This window comes from Sarcophilus harrisii, chromosome 2 (genome assembly GCF_902635505.1).
Source record: "Sarcophilus harrisii chromosome 2, mSarHar1.11, whole genome shotgun sequence".
Classification (NCBI taxonomy): domain Eukaryota; kingdom Metazoa; phylum Chordata; class Mammalia; order Dasyuromorphia; family Dasyuridae; genus Sarcophilus; species Sarcophilus harrisii.
Genome location: NC_045427.1, coordinates 124,689,851 through 124,717,490, shown reverse-complemented (window position 1 = coordinate 124,717,490; position 27,640 = coordinate 124,689,851). Strand labels below are relative to the sequence as shown.

The window sequence follows — 27,640 nt, the reverse complement described above, 5'->3', positions numbered from 1 at the left end:
AAAACCTTTCCCTTGAGATGACTCCTCAACCACCCATCATGGCAGACTAACTTCCTTTCCTCTTTTTGATAGGAAACCAGAGCTAATAAACGAGGGGAATAATGTGGATACATACCTAATTTTTAGCAAAGCTTTTGATAGAACTCACGCAATTCTCATGGTGAAAATGTAGACTATAAAATATGTAATCAGGTAGATCTAAAATTGGGCAGATGGCTAGTCTTGAGTAGTTTTTAATGGTTCAAGATCTCCAGGGATCACTGCCTAACTGTATTGTTTGATTTTTATCAAATAAAAATAGTATGCTTATCAAATCTGTAGATAATACAAAGCAAAGATGATTGCTAACACTGGATGGATGATTCAGGCAAGAGAGACTACTACAGCATTCATTAGGCTTAATTGTTAAAACTATACTTGTTGCTTCTGCTATCCTGTCATTCACTCTTCAACACCTTGCCATCTGGCTTCTGCCCCTACTATTCCATGGAAAATCCCTACAAGATTACCATTATTTCTCATCAGATATCCTTGAAACTTCTGACAGCTTTACCCCTCCTTCCTATGATTTCACCTCTTTTTTGTGTGTGTGCCTAACATCTCCCAGATTGTTTCCTAAGATTTTTATAAAGCATATTAAGGTTTCCCAAGTGCATGTCATCATGACAACGACATCAGGTTAGGAAACAAAGGGTGAGAGACCGAGTAACTTTTATGTAGTCACACAGCTAGTGTCAAGAGGCATGGCAACCCAGGGTTTCTCATCTCCCAGTTCAGAATGCTGTCCTCATACTATGTGGTCTTTTCCTATTTGTCTCATTGATTCCTCAGGAACCCCCTCCTGCTAAGGGCTCAGCTCCCACATACTTTAAGGAAAGCTTTCTCTCACTCTCATTAATAATCTCTCCCTATTCAAACAGATGTTGGGCACTTTGCTCTCTCTTTTTAATCAAATTTTGTAGTTTTGTGGTTACACCTATCTCAAAGAATGGGAGGTCATTAAGAACATTTTATTCCTAGCTATGCCTTGATCATTGTTTTAATCCCAAATCACTATTCCTAGATTTTTCTGGAATGCAACTGTCCTTTTAAAGGACCAATTCAGCTTTCTCTAATTGTTCTCTCATTTGAAAGTGAATTTTCTTAGAACATTTTCCCTAGATCTCTCCTTTATCTCTGTTATATTTTACCCAAAAATATCATTTTTTTTTGTATGGATGCTATTATCTCTATTCTGTTATGGGCAGATATTAAGTTGAAATGAAATACTTTTGCCTGACTGGTCTTATCACTATTTGTTAGTCAAACAACCTGGTCTTTTATTAACCCTCGAACCACAATGTCCTCTCTTCCTTATTATTTGCTAAAATACTAACCTTCCCTTCAAGACCCAGCTCAAATACTAGCACCTGCCTAGCGATCTCTCTTATGCACGTAAATGTGTATGACTTTACAGCATCCCCTGTTATCTTAATTGGTTGTGTACTTGCCTTGCTTCTCAGCAGGTGCCTTATGTTTCTTACAAGATCAGTACATAGTAGGTATCCAATAAAATACTTAAGTAATTTGATTAAACCAAGCCCATCTCCAAAGCATGAGCAACTCCCTGGAAGTGAAGGCTCAGGTTTCCCCTCCCATGTCCTAGCATAAGTCCTGATGGGGGAAGGTAAGAGAGGGCTGCTTGTGGGATTGAGCAAAAGGAAAGGGGAACTTATCAAATGGGGTGAAGGTAGTCGTATTGGAGAAGAAACGCTCAGACAGGCCTTAGCTCTCGGCCCTGGGTCTAGAGTTGGCCGACCAGCTTTTATTTCCTCTCTGGAGGGGACATTCCTGTGCCCTTGTGTGGGGGCCACCGGGCACACACTTGAAAGGGGTGGACACATCCATCCAGGAATGAGACCTGAAGAACTAGACAAGTTCACAAGGGCTCCTCCTGCCCCTGATTTTTGCCCCTTGGCAGTAGGGGGTGGTTTCTGTAACAATTCCCCTGGGAAGGGCAGCTCCTGGCATTACTGGAAGTATCTGCTGGTGCTGGCTCTGGGGAGGGGGGAGCTGCTCCACTGGGGGAGGAGGAAATGGGACATCTCGCCCCATCCCTGTCTTCTGCTCTGGAAAAAAACAGCTCCTATAAGGCGTGACAGGCGTGACTGGTGTGTCTCCTCGCCTGAATGGGATTCGTGGGTCTTGGGGGCCACTACTCAATTCTGGTGGCCGGCCCTTTAAATGTCCATCTCAAACTGTGACTCTTCATCTGTGGAGAGAAAAGATAAAGAATTAATAAACCAAAGAACAGTTAGATTGAATTGGTATCTTGGGAGTTGGTTATAGGGTCTTCAAGCAGAGGTTACTTTTTTTTTTTTTTTTTTTTTTTAAAGATTCATTTGGACATTCCTCTTCCCTCCTCATTCAAATTCATTAGGGAATAGAGGAAGGAAAGGAAAGTTTCCCTCATGTCAAGTCAGGAGGCAGTTTCTAGAGATTGCCAAGCTGCTGTTCCTTCCCTTAATTCCAAAGGAAATGCAGCAAGGGTAGGTTTCCAAAGTCCCATCCTACTCTGGACTCTGCTTATCCAAAGGGCCACAGTATTTAGAGTTCAGAGACATTAGAAATCACCCGGTCCGGCTTTTCAGGTTATAGAAAAAGGAATAAAAATTAAGATTAGGCAACTTGCCCAAAGTCAGAGAGCGATTAAATGTCAGAACCAGGATTCAAATTCAAGAGTGCTGATACCAAATCTCATAACTTTTCTACTTTGGTTGTTTCTCTGATTTGGGGGTAGACAAACAATTACCCTATCAATTTTCTAGGAAATTCATGATAAAGCAGATATGGGGAGAGAGGAAGGCTGGAATTACTTATTCTTATCTAGGACATACATATTCTCTTTACCTAAGAAGTTTTAAAGGAGATGAAAGGATGCACTTTGTTCATTTTTTTTGCAATGGTCAGGGGCCTCTCAGGATGAACTATTGCTCATATCATTAGACTGCTTTTGCTGACTAATTTTTTATCTTCTCTTTTCAGAACCTGGCCCCTCTCCCTACCTTTCCAGTCTTCATACTTTCCCTTCATTCACCCTTCAAGGAGTCCCTGCTTGCCTCCTGGCCATTCCTGACACCTCACTGGGGGACCCTGCAGGCCTCAGCTTTACCCTTTGGGCTTCTCCAGCTTCTTTCAAGGCTCCTCTAAAAACTTCCCTTATAAGAAGTCTTCTTTAGGCCCTTTCAATGCTAATGCCTTCCCTCTGCTGATTATCTTCAATTTCTTCCTTACCAACTTTGCTTGTACATAAGTGTGTTATGTACTGCCTGGTTAGATTGTGATCTGGAGTGAGAAAGAACTAGTTGAAATTCTGCTTCAGACACTAGCTCTACAGCTCTGGACAAGTTTCTTAAGCACTGCCTCAGTGTCCTCACTTGTAAAAATAATGGCACTTTTATAATTCTGAAAATCCAGTGACATACCATGACCCTTTAAAAGTGCTATACAAATACCATCACCCTTGCTCTTCATTATCATTATTAATCTTTCTCTTCTCAATGTTTCCAGATCCTAAGACCAACTTCAGTCTCTACCGGCCCCAAGCAGTTGCTCCTGTTTACCCATTTTTCTTGCCAGCACTTGTGGCACTTTGGGCATCCTGCTGCTGGGCTCCTCATGCTGTTGGACTCTGACTTTTTGGTGGTTCTGGACTCTCAGGTCCAAGTGCCTGGGGTACTGTCAGAATGCAGCAGTCTCCTCAAAGCCCAAACTACTTGCCTTCTAGGCAAGTTCACTGACAGAAGAACTAACCACTGACAGTAGACAGGGCTGAGAGAGGAGGGTGAATCTGAGAGTGATAAGGCCAGGCAAAAGAAAAAGAGAAATGGGTGGGTTTTTATCTTCTTTCCTGGAAACAGCAATCTTTCTAAATACAGCACTTTAACGATTTCCAACAAGCTGGCTTCTTGTGTGCAGTAAGAACAAAACCACTCAAAACCCACCTCCTGCTGCCCTTTGTTTTTTTATCAAAAGGATGGTTCTGGGGCAAGGGAAGGAGACCATGGGAAATACAAGGCACATAAAAATGAAAAGATTGCAACAATGGAGAAACCAAAGGAGGAATCTATTGAAAAGAAAACCTATAAGAACAAAGTGCCAACAGGAATGATAATGGAAATTTGAAGGGAGGAACAGTAGATCAATAGACTCAAATGACTAGAGTCTGTGGCTGGAGTGCCACACATCCCAAGGAAGCTTACCAAGTGTGAGATAGATAACCGTTATACCAAAGGGTGTCACTCATTACCCAACAATGAACTGAATCATAACGATGGTATAGAGGGGCCCATTTTTATCCACTTCTGTTTTAAAGGGCAGCCCTGCAGAACTTCCTGCTACTCAGGACTTAGAATAATTGCACCATCTTCTCCCCCTGGGCTTCTGGAGTTTCCCCTCTTTTTGTGAAAATGAAGAAACAGGAAATTATTGTGCATTTTCTATAACATCTGTTGGGCTACACCTGACCTCACACACACATCCTTGCAAGGATGAGGTTTATGGGGGGCATGAAGGATATGGGAATGTGGAAAAGGCCAATTTGTTCATTTCTTCTACCCTTAACCCTGGAAAGTGCCTTAGCTGAAAGCTGAATCCTAGAGGTGGATATCTATGGTGCTAGCTCATGGTGTGTGACTTCAGGAAATGTACTTTTTCATCTGGACCTCAGCTTTGTGATGTGCAAATGAAGGAGGTAGAACAGATGTTCTACTGGGTGCCCGCACAGCTCAGGTAGCCTGTACTTCCCAGGTAGTCTCCGCTCTACTTACGGCTTCCTGGCTTGTCTTCATGGCTGTTGGGGAGGTGGTTTGGGGTCATTTCAGTAGTGGGTTCATCACCAGGGGGACTGGTGACCCCAGGAATGGTGGGCAGATCCCGGGGAGGTGTTTTGGCCACAGGAGAGTTACGACATTCCATCAGAAATTTTCGGTCATAGATGATCCTGGTACCTGTGACAGAAAGCACAAAGATGGGTCCATCAGGCATCTTTATGGATGCTGATTCCAACCAAAGTCTGGGTGGCAAAACTAAGGCTGAGAGGGAGAAACTACGGGGACAGGGAGAAGCCAGGGTTCTGAGGGACAACAGATTTAGACTTAAGAGTGCCATGTTCAAATCCTGGCCCTGCTAATTATCGAGCTCAAACAAGTGAATCTCCCAAGAACGGAATTTCATCTGTAAAATTGAGACAAGATTCAGTCCAATTCAACAAGAGAGTGTTATGAAGTACTTAGTGAGTACATATGGTGCTATGTCAAGTACCAGACATACCACCATTAAAAACAAAAGTCTGCCCTCAGTGAGCTTATGTTGTCCTAGCAGGATACAGCATAGAAACCTGAGTTGGAAGGGGTCCAGGAAGCATCATTTTCTAGAAAACTGGCTGAGAGGCTAAATGGCTTTCCCAAGTTCATATGTATCAAGGGACAGCTTCTGTTTGAGACCAGATCCTGACAGATTCAGCCTTTTCCCCATCGTCCATAACAGTGTCCCTAACTTAGACACAAGTAGCTGGGAAATACCAATTTCAAGATGGAGTCCTAATAATGAGGGGGGTTGTGTGAGGTGGCACCTCTGAGATCCCTTCCAGCACCAAGTCTTTCGCTAGGCACCAGCCTAATGAGCTACAGCCTCTGCCTTTGGTCTATGGCCCCTCCTTTCTAAATATCTGCCAACATCTACCTTCATATTATCCCAGACTATGGTAGGTAGCTGCTGATTAACAACCATGAAATCTCATGGAAGGCACTCATAAGCCTACCTCCTACTGTCCCTTTCATGAGACCTCTAACAAGCTGTTTGGTCCACACTCCCACAACATCATGGGGCAGCACATCCCATTTTGGCCTAGACAGGGCATTTTCCCTCATACTTATCTGATACCTGCTAGCCTGTGCCTTGCCTTACCCCCTAGAACCAAGTGGAATCTCGGTCTAATTCCTGTTCCCACGTGATTGATCCTTTGGGCACTTAGAGACCAGGACCACAGACTTTTAGGGCAAAATGCTGCTCTGCTAACATTGCTCAGACAAGACCGTTCTCAACATCCATGTTTATTCCTGCTTTTGTCCTCCAACTTCAGATTGAGAAAACATGGCACAGGACAGAGCAGAAGACCAGGGTTCACATTCTGATTCTGCCTCTCACATGATGTGTGACAGTACCTGGGTCTGGGTTCCTCCTTTGTGAAATGAAGGGACTTGATTTCTAAGATTCAGATCTGGCTCTCGCTTCTCAATAAAACCTCCTCTGACCATTTTAGCCCACAGAGATCTCTAGTGTGGCTGAGTTTTAGCAAGTTAACACTATGGATGTCATTTTTTGTATATGAGTCATTTTTTGTATATGAGCCAATTTTATATGTGGATTACATATCCTTACCTAGAACACAGCTCACTGAAAACAGGTTCTTTGTGTTCCACATGGGGTGGAGCCTAAGTGAGATCTTTAACATACCCTGTTGATTGATAAAAAAACTTGACACTTCCCCTCCCTCAACAACATCTTTTCTCTTAGTAGGTGGTCAATTATCTTTTTTTGTTGTTGTTGTTTTTTCCTAGTAAATTTATTTTTAATACATATTACTTTATGAATCATATTGGGAGAGAAAAATAAGAACAAAAGAGAAAAACCTGGTTGCTTGTTTTGCTCAAACAAATATAGATCTTGTAGATCTTTCAGGACTTTCTAAAATCAGCTTCATTTTTTATAGAACAATAATATTCCATTATCTTCATATACCAAAACTTGTTCAGCCATTCCCAACTGATGAGCATCTATTCAGTTTCCAATTCTTTGCTACCACAAAAAGAGCTGCTACAAACATTTTTGCACATATGGGTCCTTTTCTTTCCTTTATGATTTCCTCAGGAGACAGACCCAGTAATGGCACTTTTTATAGCCCTTTGGACATAAAGCATTTAAAGCATGGCTTTAATTTCACCATCTGAAAATTGTTCATATCCTTGGTCAATTATATATCATTACTGCAGGAGCACTAGGGAGGCACTTTTAGAAATTTGTCTTTGAGTTTTATTTTTCTTTTAAATTGAGACGTAGATAGGTGAGGGAGATAGAAAATAAATGCTTATTGATAATTCCATTGTGAAATTCCACCACCAAACAATCAGCCATTTGGGTTAAGCACTGCCTTCTCCCTTATACCACAAACACCAGCTAGAAGAGATATAAAATTATATCATTTGAGTAAGTTTGGCAAACTGTTGTTCCAAAGGTTCTTACTTGAGGGTGGCACGTAGGCCTAGGCACCTGAAGGGACAGTAGCATAGAAAGGAGGGAATAGAAGATGGGGCCCCTCAACAAAGGCAAATGCTACTTATTTTAGCCTTTTGCTCAAGTATGAAAGTTTAGAAGTCTGAACTGCTCTGTTCATTTGAGACAAGAGATGATAAAAACAAGTTGGGACTTTCTCATCCTTACAAAGTAGTCTTCAGGAGAATCGAGATTAAAATTCAAAATATTTTTTATTAGAATTCTGGAGTCTCTGTGAGGGAGTCTAGAGGAAGAACACTAGATTGAAAAGCTGGAGACCTGTGACATCTCCTCAGGTTTGCCACTAAGTAGTTGTATTTTAGGAAAATCACTTTCCTGAGATTGGGTTGGGTAGAGAACTGGAGCAGTCAATTAGATCAGGGATCCTCAAACTTTTTAAATAGGGGGCCAGTTCACTGTCCCTCAGACTGTTGGAGGGACGGACTATAGAAAAACAAAAACTTTGTTTTGTGGGCCTTTAAATAAAGAAACTTTATAGCCCTGGGTGAGGGGGATAATCGTCCTCAGCTGTCTCATCTGGTCAGCGGGCCAGTAGTTTGAGGACTCCTGAACTAGATGAACCAGCTCTAATCTTTTGTATTCTAAAATTCTCTCCGTACTCTAATACTTCTTCTCTCAGCTGTAGCATGTACTTCCTTTTCTAAGATCTGCTGGAGTGAATTCTTCTGCCAATTATCCTTTAAATGAAAGGCACAAATTTTGTTTACTTATTCTTTACAAAGTGAACTTCAACATTTTAAGAAAGAAATTTACATTCTACATTCTTGAAAAAAAAATGCAGGTTCAGCTAACTTCTGGGAGTACCTCTTGTACTCCCCAATCTTTGTAAATTTTAGTTAAAAAAAAAAAGGTGCTTTCCCCCCATAGGATCATAAATTTTTATTTAGCGGATGTAAAAATAACATACTTTATTAGCAGGATAGATTTAGCTGATGTTAAAAAAAACAAATATTTTTTTCATAGATTATAGATTTAAAACCCCTAGAAGGGTTGAGGTCTAAACCTTCTAGCTCAACTCCCCAAAGAAACTGAAGTCAAGAAGCTAAGTCATTTAAGCCCAAAATCAATGACATATCAAGAAGAAGGGGGAGAAATCCAAGTCTTCCCCCTTTCCCCTAAAGCAAAGCCTGTACTTTAAAAATGAGAGAAAAAAAACCCCATTTGACAAGACAGAATTCATACCATAAAATGCCAGGAGAGACATTCCCACAGAAATTCAATTTCAGGATATGCCAGCAAGGGAGAGGGTTAAATTTATTAAGCACCTAAAGTCAACTGACTGTGGCAGAGGCTGCAAAGGGAGGGAGAGGAGCACAAAACTACCTCTGAGTGAGTACTCCCATCATGGGGTGAAGGAAGGGCCAGCAGGGAGGGGCCCCAGCTAGAAGGGGCCTTAGGACACAGAAATATGACCCAGTCAGATGACGGCAGAATTTCCAATCAGAGGCTCGGGGTTTTATAGCCCAATCCTGGTACCTGAGGGCCAAAACAGAAAAAGCTCTTTTCATCCTCTGAGTTTTCACCTGCAAAGTGAAGGAGCCGGATTGGGGGCCATCTCCATCAGAGGCTTTCTAAGCCATTTTGTCTCGGTTTTCCATATGATGATAGTGAACCCTGGTGAGGGTGCCTGGTGGCTCCCTGCTGTTAGGGGAGATCCTGTATTCTTCAAAGGGCAACTAGGTGGGCAGAGGATAGGGAGCTGAGTGAGCCTAGGTTCAAGAAAACTCTGGTACCTGGGCTCAAATCTGACCACAGGCACTAGCTGGGTGACTCTGGGCAAGTCCCTTCATCTGGTTTCCCTCGGTTTCCTCATCTGTCAAATGAGAAGGAGAAGGGAATGGCCAACCACTCCAGTATCTCTGCCAAGAAAATACAGGTCACAAGGAATTAGACATGGCTGAAATGGTCAAACAAAAAGTATATTCCTGCTGAAATGCTGGCAACAATGTGGACATTTGGGCTATGAAGAGGGAGAGTTTGTGATCAAATGAGGGACAGAGTAAGGCATCCCAGTAAATGCTTAACAACCAGTTCAGAAAAAAAGTGCATGCCTCACATTATTGCACATATATGCATTATTAACACTAAGTCTAGACAGTCAACAAAGCATGAAACCAAGTCCTGATTTGTAATATTTGCTGATTTCTGAGATTTAAAAATCAACTTTCACCTGTACTAGTTAGCTGGCTCCAGAATGATCAGAAGAGATAAATTAGATCATTCTGATTCCAAGAAATTGATAACCGCCACATGCCTATTTTCAGGGCCTCACACTGATGCCCATCTGGAGAAGCAGAACTCTGGGCATATTCACTCAAGAAATATCAAACACCTACTTATGTGTTAGAGGAGATGCAAGTTTTAGACTAGATTATATGATCTCTTAACGGTATCTCTAAACTGTAAATCCTATGGTCTGCTAAACTAATCAAGTACGGCTCTCTGCTCTCATGGGCTGATAGTTTGACATGGCTTAATATAGATACAATGCAAGGCCATTAGGTACAAAAAAATAGCTCTGTGAGATGCAAGAGGAAAGATCATTATTAGTTCCAAGAAATGAGGATGCTTAGAGCAGATCTGAATTGGGTTTTTGAAGTTTTGTAGGAATTCAATGGATGAGAAAGAAGGAAAGCTATTTGAGACACAGAACACCAGTAAAAACTGAGAAGTAACAGCAGGAGGAGCAATGGATAGAGTTAGTTGTGACTCTAGGTAAGTCATTTAACCTTAATTGCCTCAACAAAAAGAAAAAAAAAAACACAATAGACTGGGGACATGTTCAGGGAACGTATCTGTTGGGGAACAATATGCAATAAGGTTGGAAAGGCAAAATAGTACCAGACTGTGGAGGGCCTCAAATACTAAGTAATAGGTAACCAACAGTAGGTAAACTGGGAGCTACTTAAGATTTTTGAGCAGTGATATTTGTGGAAATACATACAGAGGAATTGTACATGTTTAATATATGGGATCACTTGCCGACTGGGGGAGAAGAGAGAGGAGGAAGGGAGGGAAAAAAATCAGAACACAGGATTTTGTAAGGGTGAATGTTGAAAATTATTCATGTTTATATTTTGAAAATTAAAAAAAAACTTTAATTTAAAAAAAGATTTTTGAGGGGTGTGAGAAACTTTAAAAATGTGCTTTGTGATCTATAGCAGAATTTGCTAAGTATGTTGAAAAAACAGAGCACTTTAGATGTTATCTTCTAATTCATTTTCCTCACTTGTTAAAAAAAAAAAAAAAAAAGAGGGAATCAAATTAAATGATCTCTAAGTCAAAGTTTGACAAACTTGATATTGATCTAGATAGGCATCAGCCCCTAACTTAGGGCAGACTAATTTTTTTTGCTTCCAAAAAAAGGTGATGTGTATCTAAGTGTGATTCTGTGAAGCCAGGAAGGTAGTTTGTATCCCTGTTGTCTAGCAGTGCTCTGCACGTGGTTTTTAATAAATATTTTTGAAATGGGAGCATTCTAAGTGGTGCAGTGGATAGAGTACCAAGCCTAGAGTTGGGGACAGGATTTTCAATTCACCCTCAGACATGTACTAACTGTGTGACCGCAGGCCTGATTGCCTCTAAAATATGTATGTGTATGTATATATGAAATGAATTGTCTTCCTTGGCTTAGAACTTTCCTGGGTTAATCCCAGTTCTGATTGGTGAGATCCAACAGTCTCACTAAGTGGAAAAGATTCCTAGTATTCCTGACCCCAAAACTCTTTTAAGTTGCTAGAGGAAATGCCAGGAATCATTTCCAAATCCAAAGTATGCTGGTTGTAGAGACTGCTTTTAATGGCTCTCTACATCCATTTTCTCCCATCTCTAATCTATCTTCCACCTAGCTGCTAAAAGAATCTTTCTAGAGCATAGGTTCTTCTGTGACATCTCCTGCTTGTGCATCTTCCTTTCTGTTTTCCAGGATAAAATGACAAAATAACAATCCACTCAGTAGCCCCCCCCCCTCCATATTCTGTTTTGATTAAACAAGCATTTATCAAGTACCTACCATGATGCCAGGCACTGGGTATGGTCTGGGGATACAAGGACAAAAACCAAATCTCTTGTCCTTAAGTTGCTTACTCCTTTAACACCCATTATGCTTCAGGCACACTAAACTTCTGATCTTCCATTTTAAAACAATTAACATCATCCAAAGATGAAAGAAGCTAACCTGAAGTAGTGAGTTCCCTATCAGGGAAACCATCAAGAAGCACCATGATTACTTCTGAGAGGGTTCTGATTCCTGCCTGGCTCTAAGTGGGACTGATAGTTATCCAATTCCTGGATTTTATGACGTTTTTCAACTTCAGATTGAGCAAAAGAGGGGTCAATGAGGGTCTTGAATGATTTTATCTTTTTTCTAATTTTCAATTTTTTAAATTATTGCTTTTTATTTTCAAAACATATAAATGGATAATTTTCAACATTCACCCTTACTGTGTTCTAATTTTTTCCTTCCTTTCTCTTTCTCCCCCAATCAGCAAGTGATCCAATATATGTTAAATGTGCAATTCCTCTATACATATTTCCACAAGTATCATGAACAGTCCCTATTCTCTTTTTTTCAAGAGGGTTTGAATGATTTTATCAAAGGGTTCAAAAAAGAAAGTTGATAATAGCTCAGAGAACTTGTTAGGTCACTTAGAGCAATTGTGTAAAACTCAGAAAAGTGCCCGGCAGGTTGCACACTGACTTGGAAAACTACAAATTAACGTTTGTTTCATTATATCTTTATTTATTTTGTCAAATACTTAGCAACTTCAGACCAGGAGTCTGACACCTCTGATCCAAGCCCTGGTGACCAATGTTCTTCCCCTGCTTTGTTTTTGGGAAGCAGGAGAGAAGTACCCCGGCTCATGTTGTTTCCTCACAGCCTTCCCCTTCTTACTGTCCTCCCATTCCTGGGCATCCTTTAAGTGCCAGCCACGCCACCACACCCTTTGCCACACCCTCTGGAAGCACTTCCAATGTGACCCCTCTGGCACTTTTATTTGCCCTTCTCTGATGCTCTCATGTTGCATTGGACAGAGCCGTGTAAGCTGAGGACTGGGGAACCAGTGCGCTAACTTGGAGTCAATGTGGGACCAAAATCGCCTTTCAAGATAGTGAGTGCTCAGGGACAGGAAAGCTGCTTGGCCTCCATGGGGCCTGGACGACCCCTGATTCTGTGGTTTGTCTTGGGAGGAGTTACCTCGAGGCTAGTGAAAAAAGGGAAAATCATTTTTCAACAGCCGCCAACTCAGGACAAAAACTTCAGGCCAGACATGACATACATACTCCATTCCCATGCTTCCTCTCCATCCTCCTCACAGACAGGAGCAGTCCTTGAGAGTCTACTGCCTTTCTCCCGACCCCCCACTGGACAACTCAGCAATTTTACTTTTGGCCTAAGTTTCTAGCACCAAAAACAAGGTACGTGTGCCTTTTCTCTTAGCAAACACAGGCCAGGGCTTGGCCTTCTGATCCTGTTACATCCCTCCCCAGTGCCTAGGACGGTGTCCTTAGGCCTCTGGGGTGGTGGGGGCGTTCATCTAGCTGGTGAATGCTTGCCTCTACAAGGGCAGAACTTGCCTGGGGTTCCGCTGTCCCAAAATACAACTCCCCTGGAGCAAGGCCAAGGGGAGCCTTGGAAGGAGTACAGGGTGGAATTCCTAGAACTGCAGCTCCCATTCCAGGGAGAGAGAGAACATTTCAGAACGAGGTCAGGAGAGGTTCATATTTGTGGGCTTAAAGTCACGAGCTGTGGGCTCTGGAACCAGACACTCCCAATAAAGTTCAAGCACATGTTCTGGTTAGTGCAGGGACACGTATAAACCTGAGTGGGAGGCGTGGCCAGGCAGCCCCTCCCCGAGGCACAAGTTGTAGAATAATCAGTTTGTTGATTTCACAGGCAATGTTAGGACACCACTAGTGAACCCCGTTAGTTTAAAAAACAAAAACAAAACAGAATTTTTTAATGCTAAGAGACTGGAACTAGGACACAGACCAACTTTTTTAGCTTTCCAGGAAATTAAAAAAACAAAAAACAAAAAAAAGATGGTGTATGGAGTTGAAATGTGAACCTAGGAAAAGCAGTTTGGTGATAGAAGTAAAACCTTCCAATTCTTGCTCTGTAAAATGAGGCAGGATTAGATTACGGATCTCCTAAAGTCCTTTCCACCTGATTCTATTTCCCTTTAGGGACAACTGAAATCAGGGTGTTTCAACATTTATTATGTCTTAACATCTCCAGCATGGAGAGGCTGGACAATTAAAACTACCTAGCAGTGCTCAGTTCTAGATAAATGATAGACAGGAGATAGCTAATGTCTTCCCAATGTTACTAAAGCTGTTATTTATTAAGCCATTCACCTTTTGTTTAGTACTGTGCAATGGGGGGAGGAGCTAAGGATAAGTGGCTATTTTGGTGTAGTAGAAAAAACCAAACACTAGACCTGAAGGTAGAAATAGTGGGTTAGAACTGCTGGTTTTTGGTCTCTGGGCAAATTTCCTTAAGCCTCAGTTTCATCCTCTCTCAAATGGGGCCAGACTGGGTTATCAAAGGATCCAGTGAATATACAGACAAACCTAACGTGTGTTGTTTTGCAAATTTTGACATCCCGTTATAAAAAATTCTGGTCTAGGCCCTTTTCTTCTCTTTATCCACTGTGATTTGGCAATCAAGTTCATTCCTATTTTCTCTTTTTTAAATTGTATTTTTAATTTGTGGGATAAAATAAACATTTCTATAAAAAAGATTACACACGAAACTGCAAATACACTGAGCATGACTTGCTATTTCTTTTATATACATCAAAATAATGTAACTTCTTCCGCCACCTCTACTCCCAGATGGTTACTATGAGACACAAATAAATATATGACACTAATTCATTGTTGGTGTAATTGTGAAATGATGCATTATTTTGGAGAGAAATCTGAATTATGCCCAGGTATTAAACCACTCTGATCCAGAAATGCCATTACTTGATCTTTTTTCATTCCTACTCCTTTAACAAGCCCTCTGTACAAAAGACTCCCAAATCTATCTTTGGCCCTGACTCTCCTCCCTCTAGAGCACCAAACCCAACATCACCAGTGGCCTTTAGCTAACCCATCCCATTAAAAACCAACCTTTCCCGTTTTTCAGCAGCACCACCACTTGCTTGTTTCCCATGTCTGTCAATCACTAAATGTCTCCTATGTGCCAGGCCTCATGCTAACCAAGTTCACAACCTCGGCAAACCTTGCAGCTTTGTTTCTTATCTCAAACCCAGTCAAAGGCAACGTGCTATTAATTGTACGCATACAATACCCTGCACCCACTCTGGACAGTCTATTCTTACCCATTAGTAGCAATGTGGATTATTGGGGCATCTAGGTGACTAAGCGGAGACAGTACTAGGCCTGGAGTCAGGAAGATCTGACAAAGTCACTTACCCCGTGTGCCTCAGTTTCCTTATCTGTCAAATGAGGTGGAGAAGGAAATGACAAACCCCTACAACATCTCTGCCAGAAAACCCCAAATGGGGACCCAGAGAAGGAGACGCAGCTGAGAGCTGAGAACCAAAGGCTAGTGGAAATAATAGGTCACCCCATATCCGTGCCCTCCCATGACTCATTAATTTTCTCCCAGACACCAGGGATTGTCTTCCCAGCTACCTTGTATTTAATCCCCCATGAACTGTTGGCTCTCTGAAGGCAGGCCCTGCTTCATTTTAATTTTTAAGTAAGAGGAAACTGAAGTCTGAAATTTTGGCCAAGAAAATCAAAACCTTAGGAAGCAACAAGCAAGGAGCAGTTCTCATCTTCTGCCATTGATTAAAAGAAAGGGCTTGAGTGGAGAAAGGCAGACCAGCAGATAAGAAGATGGTGCTTAAGAATGGATTCTCTGGTCCATGGCTTAAAATATAGCAATGACCTGTTCTTGGCCAGAAGTGAACTACATTTAAGAAGAGTTAGTAAAAATGTATTTGTCTGGAGTCTTGCAAAACAAACAAACAAACAAAAGGGGGGGACTTTAAAATGAGAGGAAAAACTACTTATAATGACAAGGAAGTAATAACAGTAGACATCCATGAGCTCAAATGACTACAAACAAGCAAGATGTGTCAAAAATTCCAAAGGAAGGAGACAAAATGATTTAGTAGGACAAGATTCATGACTAAAATAATGGTGTAAGAAAGTTCTTACTTAAAAGGGGAAGAATAAATTAAAAAAGGGGGGAAGGGCCGTGAAAAATAAAAATATATACTATTTTAGATATACTTATGTGAGAAGATCCAGAAAACAACGGGAGCAAAGCACAATAGAGAATATTTAGTTGGAGACAATGAAGGTAGAAACATCAACAACACCATGAATGGATTATGCTTACTGGTTACCTGGAAAGGCATGATGGGAAATTTCAATTATTTAAACAAATGTTCAAGTTCTGTCTGCCAAAAGAAAGCATCTCATAATTTTTAATCTTAGTGATAATTTTACTCTTCGAGGGGTAAAGAAACAATCAGGGGCATTTCTTTGATTCTTAGCAAAAAAAGTTTGCTGGGATATAAAATGATGGGAAACTTGTGTACAGGTCAACTGACTAGTCATCTCAGAGGCAGAGGAAAGAAAAGGCAGACAGAGTATAATCCCTATTTTAAATTTAGGGAGCTGAATTTCAAAGGATTCAGAGTAAGGGCTGGTGAGCCACAGTCCATAGAGGTCATAAAAAGTTGGATAAGACTGACTGAATGAATGAATGTTACTGTGTTCAGTTTTGGCTGTTAAGACATTTTAGGAAAAATATTGAGAAGTTGGGAAGCAATCAGGAGGACAGCTGGAATCCCATTACAAACAATATAAGGATCAATTCAAGAAATGGTGATATTTAGCCTGGAGAAGGAGCAGGGAAAGAATGATAATTATCTTTACTTATCCAAAGTGCTCTCATGTAGAATTAGTAGATTTCTGGCTTAACTCACAATTGGAAGAAGTAGGACTAAGTAAGAAGGAGGTGTTACAAAAAAGGACACATTTAAGCTTAAAGGACACCATTCACTTAAAATTTAGCAAAGGGGCTCCAGCAGGTGCTGCTGCAACTGGAAGGAAAGAACTCGGGATTTTTTGTTTTTCTATTTTCTCAGAAAAGCTGTAAAGGGCTCTTGTCTTTTAAGCATTGGCTAATTAATTTCCACACACAACAGAACTGCATGACCCAACTGTGATATTCCAAACTATGCTGTACTATGAAAAAACAAGGGAAACTTGGAGGTTGCTTACCTTGACCATGACATTGACCTTCCTGTTGGTACCTGCCCTTCACTCCTACAACTTCAAAGATCCCTGATTTTATTGTCATGGTGCCCTTTCCACACAGACATGGCCCAAACCCTCTATACCCAATAACTGGGTACAAAAAATGGTAACATCTGGTGGCCAGAAGTTCCCCAAAGTGTAGATGCTGAGTGATACTCCATCAATAAATTCCCACTGCTCAAGGAAACAAGTTCAAATAGAGGACACATGAAAAAATGAAACTCTTAAGAGACAGCTGAATGACACCTTGGATAGAGCACCAACAATGTAGTCAGGAGAACCTGAGTTCCAATCCAGCCTCAACACTCAACAACTTTACTAGCTGTGTGACCCTGGGCAAAGTACTTATCAATTTTTCCGCTGAAAATGGGCTAATAATAGCAGCTACCTCCCAGAGTTTTTTTGTGAGAATCTTATGAGATAATTGTAAAGCAGTCAGCACAGTGCCTGACACAGAGAAAACATTACATAAGTAAGTCAGACCATCAGAATAGGATGCAGTTAATAATATATTGTCTCCAAAAAAAGGCTTTCTTATAGCTTTGGCACACCTTGGTTTTCAATTGCTCCATGAATTTGGATGGAGGAAAAGTCCTCTGACTGACATTTAGCATTTCTTCCAATTATTAATTTAAAAAAAAAAATCTGAGATAGGATCCACAACACATACACATATTAAGAAACTTTCGTTCAGGTTAAGAGAAGAGTTAAGGATTGAAAATCTGTCAACCTCGGACTAAATCCTCCAGATACAAGAAGGGGCCACTAGGACTTTTTTTTTTTTTTTTTCCTTTTCTTTCATTGAGACTTTCAAAAGGCAGTTTTATATAGAAAAGAAAATGTCCTTTGGTCCCAGAAGGCAATGGATAACAATGCTGGATCTGGAGCCTGGAGGACTTGGATTCAAATCTTGTTTCTAACAATGAACTTACCTGTGACAATGCCAAATCTCCTCTACAAGTCTCAGTTTCCCCATCAGTAAAATGGAGAAATCTAAATTTACAGATTATATCTCACAGAACAGCTAAAAAGCTGGAGAGGATAGGGTATACCAAAACTATTAATGAAGTATGAACAGCTTAAAATATTATGTACCATGGAAAGTGTTGTAAAACCTTCAAGGGCTGCATAAATGCCAGTTTTTACTATTAGAGGTATGCAAATATCACAGGTAAAGGCTCTAACAAAAGGAATTCTAAACCCAGATGGCTTCTGCTGCAGGAATCCCAGGGTGTTTCTGATCTCTGCCCCCTCCTCCATCCTCCCCCCAATCAGGCTTAGTCACTGTCCTGGAAGGATGCAAAGAAGACAAATTCTTTCCTGGGCACTGCTATTGATTGCTTAGTTATAATGAAATTATTTTTCACTTCTCTTCCTCTATTTCCCTTATTTGTAAAAACGTAGTGGGAAGGGGAGAGGGAACAAAGGGAGGAAATTTCTGTTTTTTCCTTGTGCTAGTAATGGCATTCACGGAAGAAAAAACCGATACCCTTAAACCAAAAAGTTTTGTTTATTTCTTTTCCCTACTCATCAAACCTGCTACTCTCAGCAGAATAGGACCAAATAAATCATCTGTGTCACTATTCTTAGAAAGCTGTCTCAACTTCCTCCCACTCCCCAGTCCCACAGCTCCCACTGAGGAAATTCTCTCCACCAATGCAGATTAGCATTTTGAATCTTGTCACTTGAGGGAGAGACCACATCTGGAACTGTCAATGTGTTGTTTCCTTACTAGAATATAAACTCCAGAAGGAACAGAATTTTCTTTTATATTTGCATACTGAGATGGCACACAGCTAGCACTCAGTGTTACTTCATTTATGTATCCATTCAAAATAAGGAATAAATCAAAAGGGTGATTGATCTGGCGCCTCCCTGTAGACCTGACTCAACTCCCCACCAAAGGGCAGCTCCAGGATAGGGCAGGCCCTCCTTGGAACTTCCATACACCGTCCACATGGCTCTTTAGATTACTATGGGCTGGTCTATTTCCATCCCAACCATCTTGCCCAAGACAGCGCCTTCCCTCCCTCCCTGATTCCCCTTTCCCTTATTATATACTATTTTCTCCAATATAAAATCACTGTACCATAAAGTCACATAGACCAAGAAGCTTAGGGGTCATCTACAACTTTCATTTTATAAAATAGAAAACAGACCCAGAGAATTTGGGACTCGAGTCTAAATTCAGCCCTCCAGTCCCAGTGCTTTTCACAAACTGTTCAACAAAAGCACCAGAACTCCCGCATTTAAATAAATATTCTCCAGTCAGCAAAATAGAAGACCCCACAACCGGAGAAAAGTAAGCTTGAATTCCCAGTAGAATGTAAATGCCTTTAGGGCAAGGAGCAGTCTGCTTTTGTCCTTAGCACAGTACCTGGCACACAGTAGCAGCTTTAAAAAATTCGTCTTGTGGTTGCTTGAAACTGCTCTGGTTCAAAATGTTCTTGGAACTCTTCTTTGGGAATTAGCTTTCAGAGATTTCAGGATTAAGAAATGTTTGATGAACTGAATATGAGCCACGTCATAAACAAAAAACAACATATACTATTACCTAGTTCAATGGTAATTATTAACACTCAGAAAAGCCCTTCTAACACATAATTCCCTCTCAGTTTGGTGGAGGAAACATTATTCTAACCAATGTTCTGCCCAGAGCCTCAGAGAAGGAAAATGTTTTGCCAGAATCCAGATGATCTAGACTCCAACTTACTATGATAGGCCCTCTTAATTACCTTATTTATTCATTGGGTTTGGTTTGGAATGTCTTTTGAAAATTAAATTCCAAATAAAAGGCTATTAAATTAAAAAAAAAAAATTAAATTCCACTTACCCAAAAGGACAGAGATTGGCTACCACTGTGGTTTCCAAAGACTATGTATACCCCAGCCTGTGCAAGCTGCGCAAGTTTTCTTGTGGAACATATGAAAAGTTCAAGAAACAAAGTTTCTGGGTAATTAATTATGCTAGTAATTAGCATAACTCCCATTGGTTAATAAATGAGAATTATGAATCTTATGAGATGAGTGGGCTTATCCTAATGAAGGTCCAGGGAATTGATTACTCAATCTTGAATTTATACCCAGACCAAACCGTGTAGGATAATCTAGACAAGAGAGGGAATCCACTTCCATCCAGTCCTCACAGACTAAAACACAAAGGACCGGAATCCACCCATTTGCCTAAACTAGAATTTCTATGCCTCTTGATCAGATCTGAGTTTTCCTTGTTATTCATTATCAACCTTACATTTTAAAGGCTAACTAACCAATAGAAGCAGATTTCAGAATGAGGGAATAAAAAAAGGGAAAAACTTTATTCTTAATTTGACTATTAGTATAAGAAGTCATTATTCCACTTCTCCGAGGTCATCCCAAGTGTATTTCACCCATTTATATGAACATCTTGGGTGAAATATAATGAACTATGTATTAGGAATTACCTGAACTTGAACCTTGGCTTGGCTACTTCCTGTGTGAATTTGGGCAAACTGCTTAATTTCCACGTGTGCCCCCATTTCTTCATCAGTAAAATGAGAGTTGGAAGGGATCTTGGAAATCACTTTGTACTGATGAGGAAGCAGAAGCACAACTCATGAGATTTACCCACTCAAGGCCATTCAGGTCACCAGATGGTCAAGCTTCCCTTCAGTTCTAAATCTCACCTGCTCTAAAAATCCGTTATTACTCAATAGTCACTCCATTAACTATTACTTTAAAAATACTATCTTCTATAAAAAACAGGGATACATGAAACATGAAGCCCTGACTAGGGAGTGAGATGTGAATTCAGATTCCACCCCATGTGCTATTTGTGGCCCTATCCCCAGCAAGTCACTGAACTTGTCTTATCTGTATAATCCACCTCTCAGGTCTGTCATCTGAATATTATGTACTGTATAGTAGTATGTATATGTACTGTTTCATCATCTGTAAAGTAGGGATAACAATAATGATCTCTCATGGTGGTTGTGAGGATAAAATGCTTGGCAAACCTTAAAGTGCAATAAAAATGCTAGCTTTTATGGCTGTTGTTCAATTGTGTCCAGTTCTTCATGAACCCATCTGGAGTTTTCTTGACTAAGTACTGGAGTGGTTTGCCATTTCCTTCTCCAGCTCATTTTGCAGATGAGGAAACTGAGGCAGACAGGGGGTAAGTGGCTTGTCCAGGGTCACACAGCTAGGAAGTGACTGAAAAAGGATTTGAACTTGGGAAGATGAGTCTTCCTGACTGTGGGCCTGGGATTCTATCCACTGTACCACCTTCTTTTGTATTTTCAAAAAGAAAAAAAAAATTGATACACTACATCTTCCTTCCTAGATACTGAGCTCAGTGAGATGAAGAACTTATACCCTTGCTTAAAAAGTTTCCCTGTTAGATACTTATGGAGTTCTCAATATATGCTATTTCCACTTAATTTGTTTGTTTATTTTTGCTGATTAAGGTTAAGTGATTTGCCCAGGGTCACACAGCTAGTTAGTGTTAAGTGCTTGAGATGAGATTTGAACTCGGGTCCTCCTGACTTCAGGGCTGAGGCTCTATACACTGCACCAACTAGCTGCCCCCCACTCCCACTTTAAATGGCAAACAGGGTCCCTAGTGAATTTAGCAGTATTCTAAATAAACTTGTATCTGTAGAAGGCCTATAGGATAGAGAATAAGTACCCAAAGTAATATAAGGCAGCAGTTCTAAACTAATGTGCCAAGGACCCATTTAGCAAATCTGTAAAACCCTCCTCAGAATCATGTTCTTTAATGCACCAACCATATGGAATTGCAAAAGAAACCAATCATGCTGAAATAGTTATTAAATCGCCTCTTTAGTCCCTCATCTCTGCAAAGCGCTGCATAGTTGGCCAATGTTGTGATTGCTAGGGAGGCAGCCGTCCACCCTGTGGCTAAAAGAGAACTTTTCGTTTCCTTTGCACTGGTTTACTGGAAGAATATTTCACAAGAATTTTCCTCTCAACTCGGGCGGTGCAGTGAGACACAGCCTCGTATTGTGAGGGACAGCCTGGAATGCTGTCTTGTGTTCTGGGCAGGGACAATCCCCCGATTGTCTCTTGAAGCAACATCTTGTTCCACAGCCTCTTATTAAGAGACCTCTCCAAAGCAAGCCTCCCAGGCACAGGCTTCAGTTTGTTTAACTCGAGAGATTTTTACCAGGGCAGGAGTTGGTTCCACATGAATGATTATCCTTAAATAGCCCCCAAACAGTTATGACTTCATCCAGGTTTGAACTGAGTTCACCAACAAAAATCTTGCTTACATGACTTTTTGTGGTCAAGAAAAATTTTACATGGTGTCCAACTTTTTGCTGATGAGTCCTGGATTATGCTGCAATTCTTTCCAATTTGGTACAATCTGCCAGAGTTTATGTACAGCTGGCTTGCTCTTCTATAACCCAGCATTTCTTATATTGGGGATGAGAAAAGAAGGCTTTAGCAATGATGAATACTGTTGGGTGCAGGATTTGGGAATGCTTACCACTCACTATCCCCACCTAAAACCCTCCCATTTATGGAGATTCTCCCAATAAGAACTCTAGAAGCTAGGCTGTGTGTCTACTGGGAACCGGACCTTTGATTTCCTTCCAGCACCATCACAGGCAAATGAGCATCTGTTCTGCAAAGTATAGTGTCCGTCAGGGGTCTGTCACAGAATGTTAAACACACTTCCCTGTTTATTCTGCCAAAGTGCACAAGTATTATCGTTCCTCAGAGCCACAGAATGTTAAACTCACCTCCCAGCCTATTCTGCCACAAGTATTATTGTTCCACTTTTACAGACGTGATCGTTAACATTTAAGTACCTATAACAAGAATCTGTCAGGGATAAAAGGAGGGCAAAGCTAGTTCCTGCCCTCAATGACCTTACAAGGTAAACCAGAAACCGAGCCTTAGAGACATGAAGGCCTGATGGACTATCCAGAAAAGGGGACCTATGGAAAAGGAGGATTCCTGACTTGTTCAAAGGCTGTCAGCCGAACATTATTATTACTGATATAACAACAACATTTGTAAGAGCATTTTACAAACATCTCATTAGATCCTCACAACCACCCTGGGAGGTGCATGGTCCAACTTTACAGATGAGGAACCCGAGGCAGATAGACATTAAATGACTTATTCTGGGTCCCACAACTGGTGGGCCAGATGTGAACACATCTTCCTGGTTCTAAGTTTAGCACTCTATCCAATGTGACATTTAGCTGCTGTTACTCTATCAGAGCCAAACTTAAAATATCAATATTTAATACAAAGTCCACCCTAGCTAAAACTTCCCATGGAATGTCAGGGGAAAAGATCAGGTGACTCAGTTGTGGGGTAATGATCAAAGCGGCTCCAGTCTGCCGGGGGAGCCCCATTAAGGCCACTTCAGGGAGATAGTGCCTAACAGCTGCCTCTTTTTTTTTTAACCAGAAATAAATTATCTGCGTTTCCTCTACAGCCCTACTGGTGCTGGAGAAAGAAGCTAGCTATTTTTATTTCACAAACCATTTGGCATTTGCAAATGAAAAAATAAAAGTCATTTCCTCTGGCAATATTTGACTGGAGAATCCCTAACTTACAGGGATTCATTTTCCCTTGCCTCATTTTCTGATATTCCCCAGAAAAATCATAAATCCTTAAGCTGGAAATAAACTCAGTTCCTCTGGTTCCTTAGAGTAGGTTAAGGAGTGCCAAGTCTGGAGTCAGGAAGGACTGAATTCAAATCCAACCTCAGCCAAGGTGATCTTGGGCAGTCACTTAAATTCTGCTGACCTCAGCTGGCTCATTTATAAATCAGAGTTAATAACTTCTGAGGGTGTGATGACCAAATGAGATAATCTGCAAAGTGCTTTGTAAAAATATTTTTATTGTCACTATTATTATCTTTCAACCACTACTTGATAAAGGAAATTCAAGGTTCACCATCTAGTGCTGGTCACACAAGTAGGTGGTCAGGAGGCAAAGCCATGGTTTCAGCCAGGGTCTGGACTCCAAAACAGTCTCTCTGTTCTGTACCACCTCAGCTCTCCACAAAAGCCCCAATTCTGCCCTACTCCACAGGGTTTGGGGTACCCTATCCCAGCAGAAAACCTGGTCCCAGAGAAGGCCCTAAAATATCCCACACAGAGCCCACTTATCACCACTGTTGGATTCATTACCTACCCCTAGGAAGCTGCTCCTAGTTTTCTGTGGCTAATCAAGTTAGAGCCCTGGAATAAGCCCCCCAAACAGGGGGTGACTGGTTTTCTCAACTGCAAAAAAACAGGGGATTGGACTAGATGTTCCATTCAGCTTCAAATCTTTTTACAGCCCTCTTTCCCCCAAGGAAGAAAGAAATGCAACTTGTTCTTAATTCCATCAAGCTTCCTTAAGGTTAAAAAAGGGCCCTGGGGACAAAGGGTGAACATTTTGTGGGAAAACTGGATGGAGATGACAGAAAGCAACTAATTAGTATGTAGATGTCTTTGCTAGTCTCAGATCTATTGATTCTGGCAGATGAAAACCTGCTCTGACTTGGCCTGAGAGCCACTGGATACCCAAGTTAAGGTTAGCTTCTGGGGGTCCTTGTTTTCCTATTCTTTAGTTGCTCTGGAAGAACTCCTACGTTCCCATTTCTAAGTGCGGATTTTCAGTATAAAATAAAGTCTTCTGGTAAGTAGCATTTATAAACTGCTTTAAAATTTGCAACATACTGTAATTATGTTAACTCATTTGATTCTCACGAAAAAACAATATAAAAGAAGGGCTGTTTTAATCCCCATTTTTGTTGTTCAATCATATCCAATTCTGTGATCCCATTTGGAATTTTGATACTAGAGTAGTTTGCCATTTGCTTCTTTAGCTCATTTGACAGATGAGGAAACTGAGGCAGACAGGGTTAAATGACTTGGTCAGAATCACACAGCTAGTGTTTGAGGCTGGGTTTGAACTCAGGAAGAGTAATCTTCCTGACTCTAGGCTCCAGCATTCTATTCACTTCATCACACAGTTGCCCTATTCATTTTTACAAAAATCCCTTTTACAGATGAGAAAGCTGAGACAGAGAGGTTAAGTACTGTCCCTGGATCACACAGCTAATAAATCCTGAGGCAGGACTGGAATTCAGGGCTTCCTGCATTTAAAGTTCTTCCTCCCCAATCCAGTTGCAGGGGCTGCTCTTCCCCCAAGACCCTCTAGCTTTATTTCTTCTCTCTTCAGCTCCCTAGAGGTAAAATTTTTTTTTTAACTCTGTAAATATCTTATTTAGATGCAGCATACTCCACTCTCTGGGGCCTCTCTCCTCTCCATTGCCTGGTACAGAGAAATCCCTTAATAAATGTGTCAACTTAGGGAAGGAAGAGGTTAATTCAAGCCCCTCACCCCACCCCCCAAGAAGACATCTTCACTGCCCAAAGGAATACAGGAAGAGGAAGTCACTCTTTTTCTGCTAGTTAACATCTAATTGTGTTTGTTTAAAGGGCCACAGGGCTGATTTCATAAGTCTCAGGGATGTCCCTACCATCAGAAACAGAGGGCCAGACATTTAGGTTAAAACAAGCGTTTATTAAGTGCCTCCGCTGTGCCAGGCACCCAAGCAGAGAAGTATAATACAAACAAGACCTCAAGGTATTTAGATTCTAATAAAGACAACCCATAGAGAGCAGAAAGGCTGGAAAGAACAGCTAATCTAGCGCTGTCATTTAAAAAATGAGGAAGCAAAAGTTGTTCAGGAAGGAGGGTCAACACAAGTCACTGAGAAGTGTGACAAAGAGAACAGCCTTTTCAGAACTAGGCAAGGAAGAGATTTCTCTAGTCTGCCTTCACCTGTTATCGAGGTCTTGGGGCAGGAAGAAGGTTCCAGTCTAGCTGGGTGACCATGGGTAAATCCTTTCCCACTGAATTCTACAGTTGGAAGTGACCTAAAGGCCAATAAAGTCGGAATCTCTGAGCTTCAGGTCTATCATCTGTAAAATGGGGATAATAGTAAAAAGAGAACTACTGTGTGCTAAAAGGCCTCTCTGTCCATGAAATCTGGAGAGGACAGGCGGACTTTTCATCTGAGCAGAGGGAAGTCCCTTTTAATCACCCTCGGCCTCAATGCTCCCACTTGTAAAAACAAAGAGGCTGATCAGGTGGTTTCTAAGATTTCTTCCCAGCCGCAACATGTCAGGATTCTGTGTTCAGGGTCAGGCAAGTTGGCGTAAAAGACTCGAGCCGACGGGGCTGGCGGCAGCTGCAAGTCTCCGCCTGAGAAAATAAACATGTGGCCCCAGAAGGACGGGCCAGCAGATACTACCCCGGCCTTCACTAGCCCCTCCCCGCCCCCACCCCAGCCCAGCCCTGGTTTTTTCTAGACTCGGGCCGGTTTTCGGAATCCAGACCCTTTGCCCCACTTTTGAGCAAGGCCGGTGTGCAGGGGTTCCGGGGCTTGGGTTTTGTTGCCTCCCCTCCCCCCCCGCGGACCGGAGAGCGAGGCAGGGGCAAGGCGACGAGAGGGGAGCGTGAGCCCGGGCGAGCAGCTTCATCACGCAAGCCCGAGCGCAGGTTTCGTCAGCTCCTCCGGGCAGCACTGCCCGCGGCTTCCTGGGAATGCTGTGCGCCGGAGGGAACCCAGAGCCGGCCCCCGCCCCTGCCTCCCCACCATGTGCCAAGCCCAACTTCCTCCTAGGCCACGCAGGATTCTTACTGGCAGCTCACACCGACGCTCCCTCGGGCCGCCTCCCCAGACCTTCCCCCGGGCTCAACGGGGCGCACCACTAGTTTTTAAGAACTGCCGCGGCGCTGAGAAAGACCAAGTACCCCGGGCTGGGGAAGCGGTTCGGCGCGCCTCCCGCCCCCCGGACAGCGGGGACACAGGGACCCCTTCCACCTGCCCCCAAAACCCCTGGGGGGGCGATTTCGGGATTGCGAGACGAGCAGTGACTGGGGGCGCAGCGGCCCCCCGCTCCGCCCTCTGTGTTCCCGGGCCCCGCGGGAGCATGGCCACGCGCAGCGAGGGCTGAGCCGCGAGAATGGCGCTGGGACGGGAGCTGGCGGAAGAGTCTTTGTCTCTGCGGGCCGTCGGGAGCCGGGACGCGGCGGCGGCGGCAGGCGGGAGGAGGGGTTTGCAGACCCCGAGCGAAGGTTCTCGGCACGCACCAGGTGCGGCCCCCTCCCGGGTCCCCCGGGCGCTCCACGTGCCGTCGGACTGCCTGCCGCCGGCCCCGCTCTCCGCTGGTCGGGCCACCCCCCTCCGCGCCGGTCCCCTCGGGCGGGTGCCCCTGCACTCCTTCCCAGGGTCCCCAGCCCCCGGCGCCCCCACGGTACCTCCGGGGGTGGTGCTGAAGAGCGTGCCTCCCGGAGTGGTGCTGTAATCCCCGGGTGGCAGCTGCGAACCGTCGCTCAGCACCACTCGACGAGTGGCCGGGATGGCCCGGCTCGGGGTATGGCCGCAGCTGCCGCCCGCAGACATGGTCTCGGCCTCGCTGCCACCGCGGACCCCGGGTGCAGCGGGACCGCTTCGCGCCCACGCCCCGTTCCGCCCCCAGACCGCCCCTTCCGCCGCGGCGGCTCGGCAGCCCCTCGGGACTTGTAGTCCTCACCCCCCCTCCCCCCATTCGCGAACCCCAGGATGCCCGGCCTGTCCGGGGACATGCCCACGCCACGCCTCCAGGAGCGCAGGGTCGCCCCTGGAGGCCCGCGCCGACAAGGAGGAGGCGGCCGGCCTGAAGCTGCCCCGACGTGGGCTCCGCACGCTCAGCGAAGCGCGCGCCTCCGCCCCTCGGGGCGACCCCGGCGTGGACGGCCATTACGGGCACCCGCTCTCCCTGGAACGCTAGCCTCGTTTCCCACGTCGGGGGGCAGGAATCGCTTCTCCCCACCGAAACTCCCTCTTTCTGAAAGCGCGTGTTCTGCGTCTGCAGGGCTGAGCTCCCGAGCGCAGACGGGGCTCCCCGAGGCTTCCCCGACACCTTGCAGACTGCATTTCCCGAAACGCCCCGGGCCAAGAGAGCGCCTATTTTATCAGAGTAGCGCTGGAAATCTCTGCGGACTACATCTCCCAGAAGGCT

The 27,640-nt window shown here is 43.1% G+C and overlaps 1 protein-coding gene across 1 annotated transcript; it reads right to left on the bottom strand.

Moving 5' to 3' along the window:
- Positions 1–1,764: 1,764 nt before the first annotated feature.
- On the bottom strand, positions 1,765–27,287 carry EIF4EBP1 (eukaryotic translation initiation factor 4E binding protein 1). The gene is made up of 3 exons (XM_031950690.1): positions 26,898–27,287; positions 4,809–4,988; positions 1,765–2,251 (listed from the first exon to the last, which is right to left on the bottom strand). The coding sequence occupies exons 1-3, from the start codon at positions 27,040–27,042 to the stop codon at positions 2,220–2,222; spliced, it is 357 nt and encodes a 118-aa protein (XP_031806550.1). The 5' UTR covers positions 27,043–27,287; the 3' UTR covers positions 1,765–2,219.
- Positions 27,288–27,640: the final 353 nt, after the last annotated feature.

Excerpts from the sequence above, each read along its gene's own strand:
- EIF4EBP1 (XM_031950690.1), bottom strand. The coding sequence starts at position 27,042 with ATGTCTGCGGGCGGCAGCTGCGGCCATACCCCGAGCCGGGCCATCCCG. Across the intron at positions 4,989-26,897 it reads CTTCAGCACCACCCCCGGAG|GTACCAGGATCATCTATGAC; the intron begins GTACCGTGGGGG and ends TTTCTGTCACAG. Across the intron at positions 2,252-4,808 it reads TGAAGACAAGCCAGGAAGCC|ATGAAGAGTCACAGTTTGAG; the intron begins GTAAGTAGAGCG and ends TTCTCTCCACAG.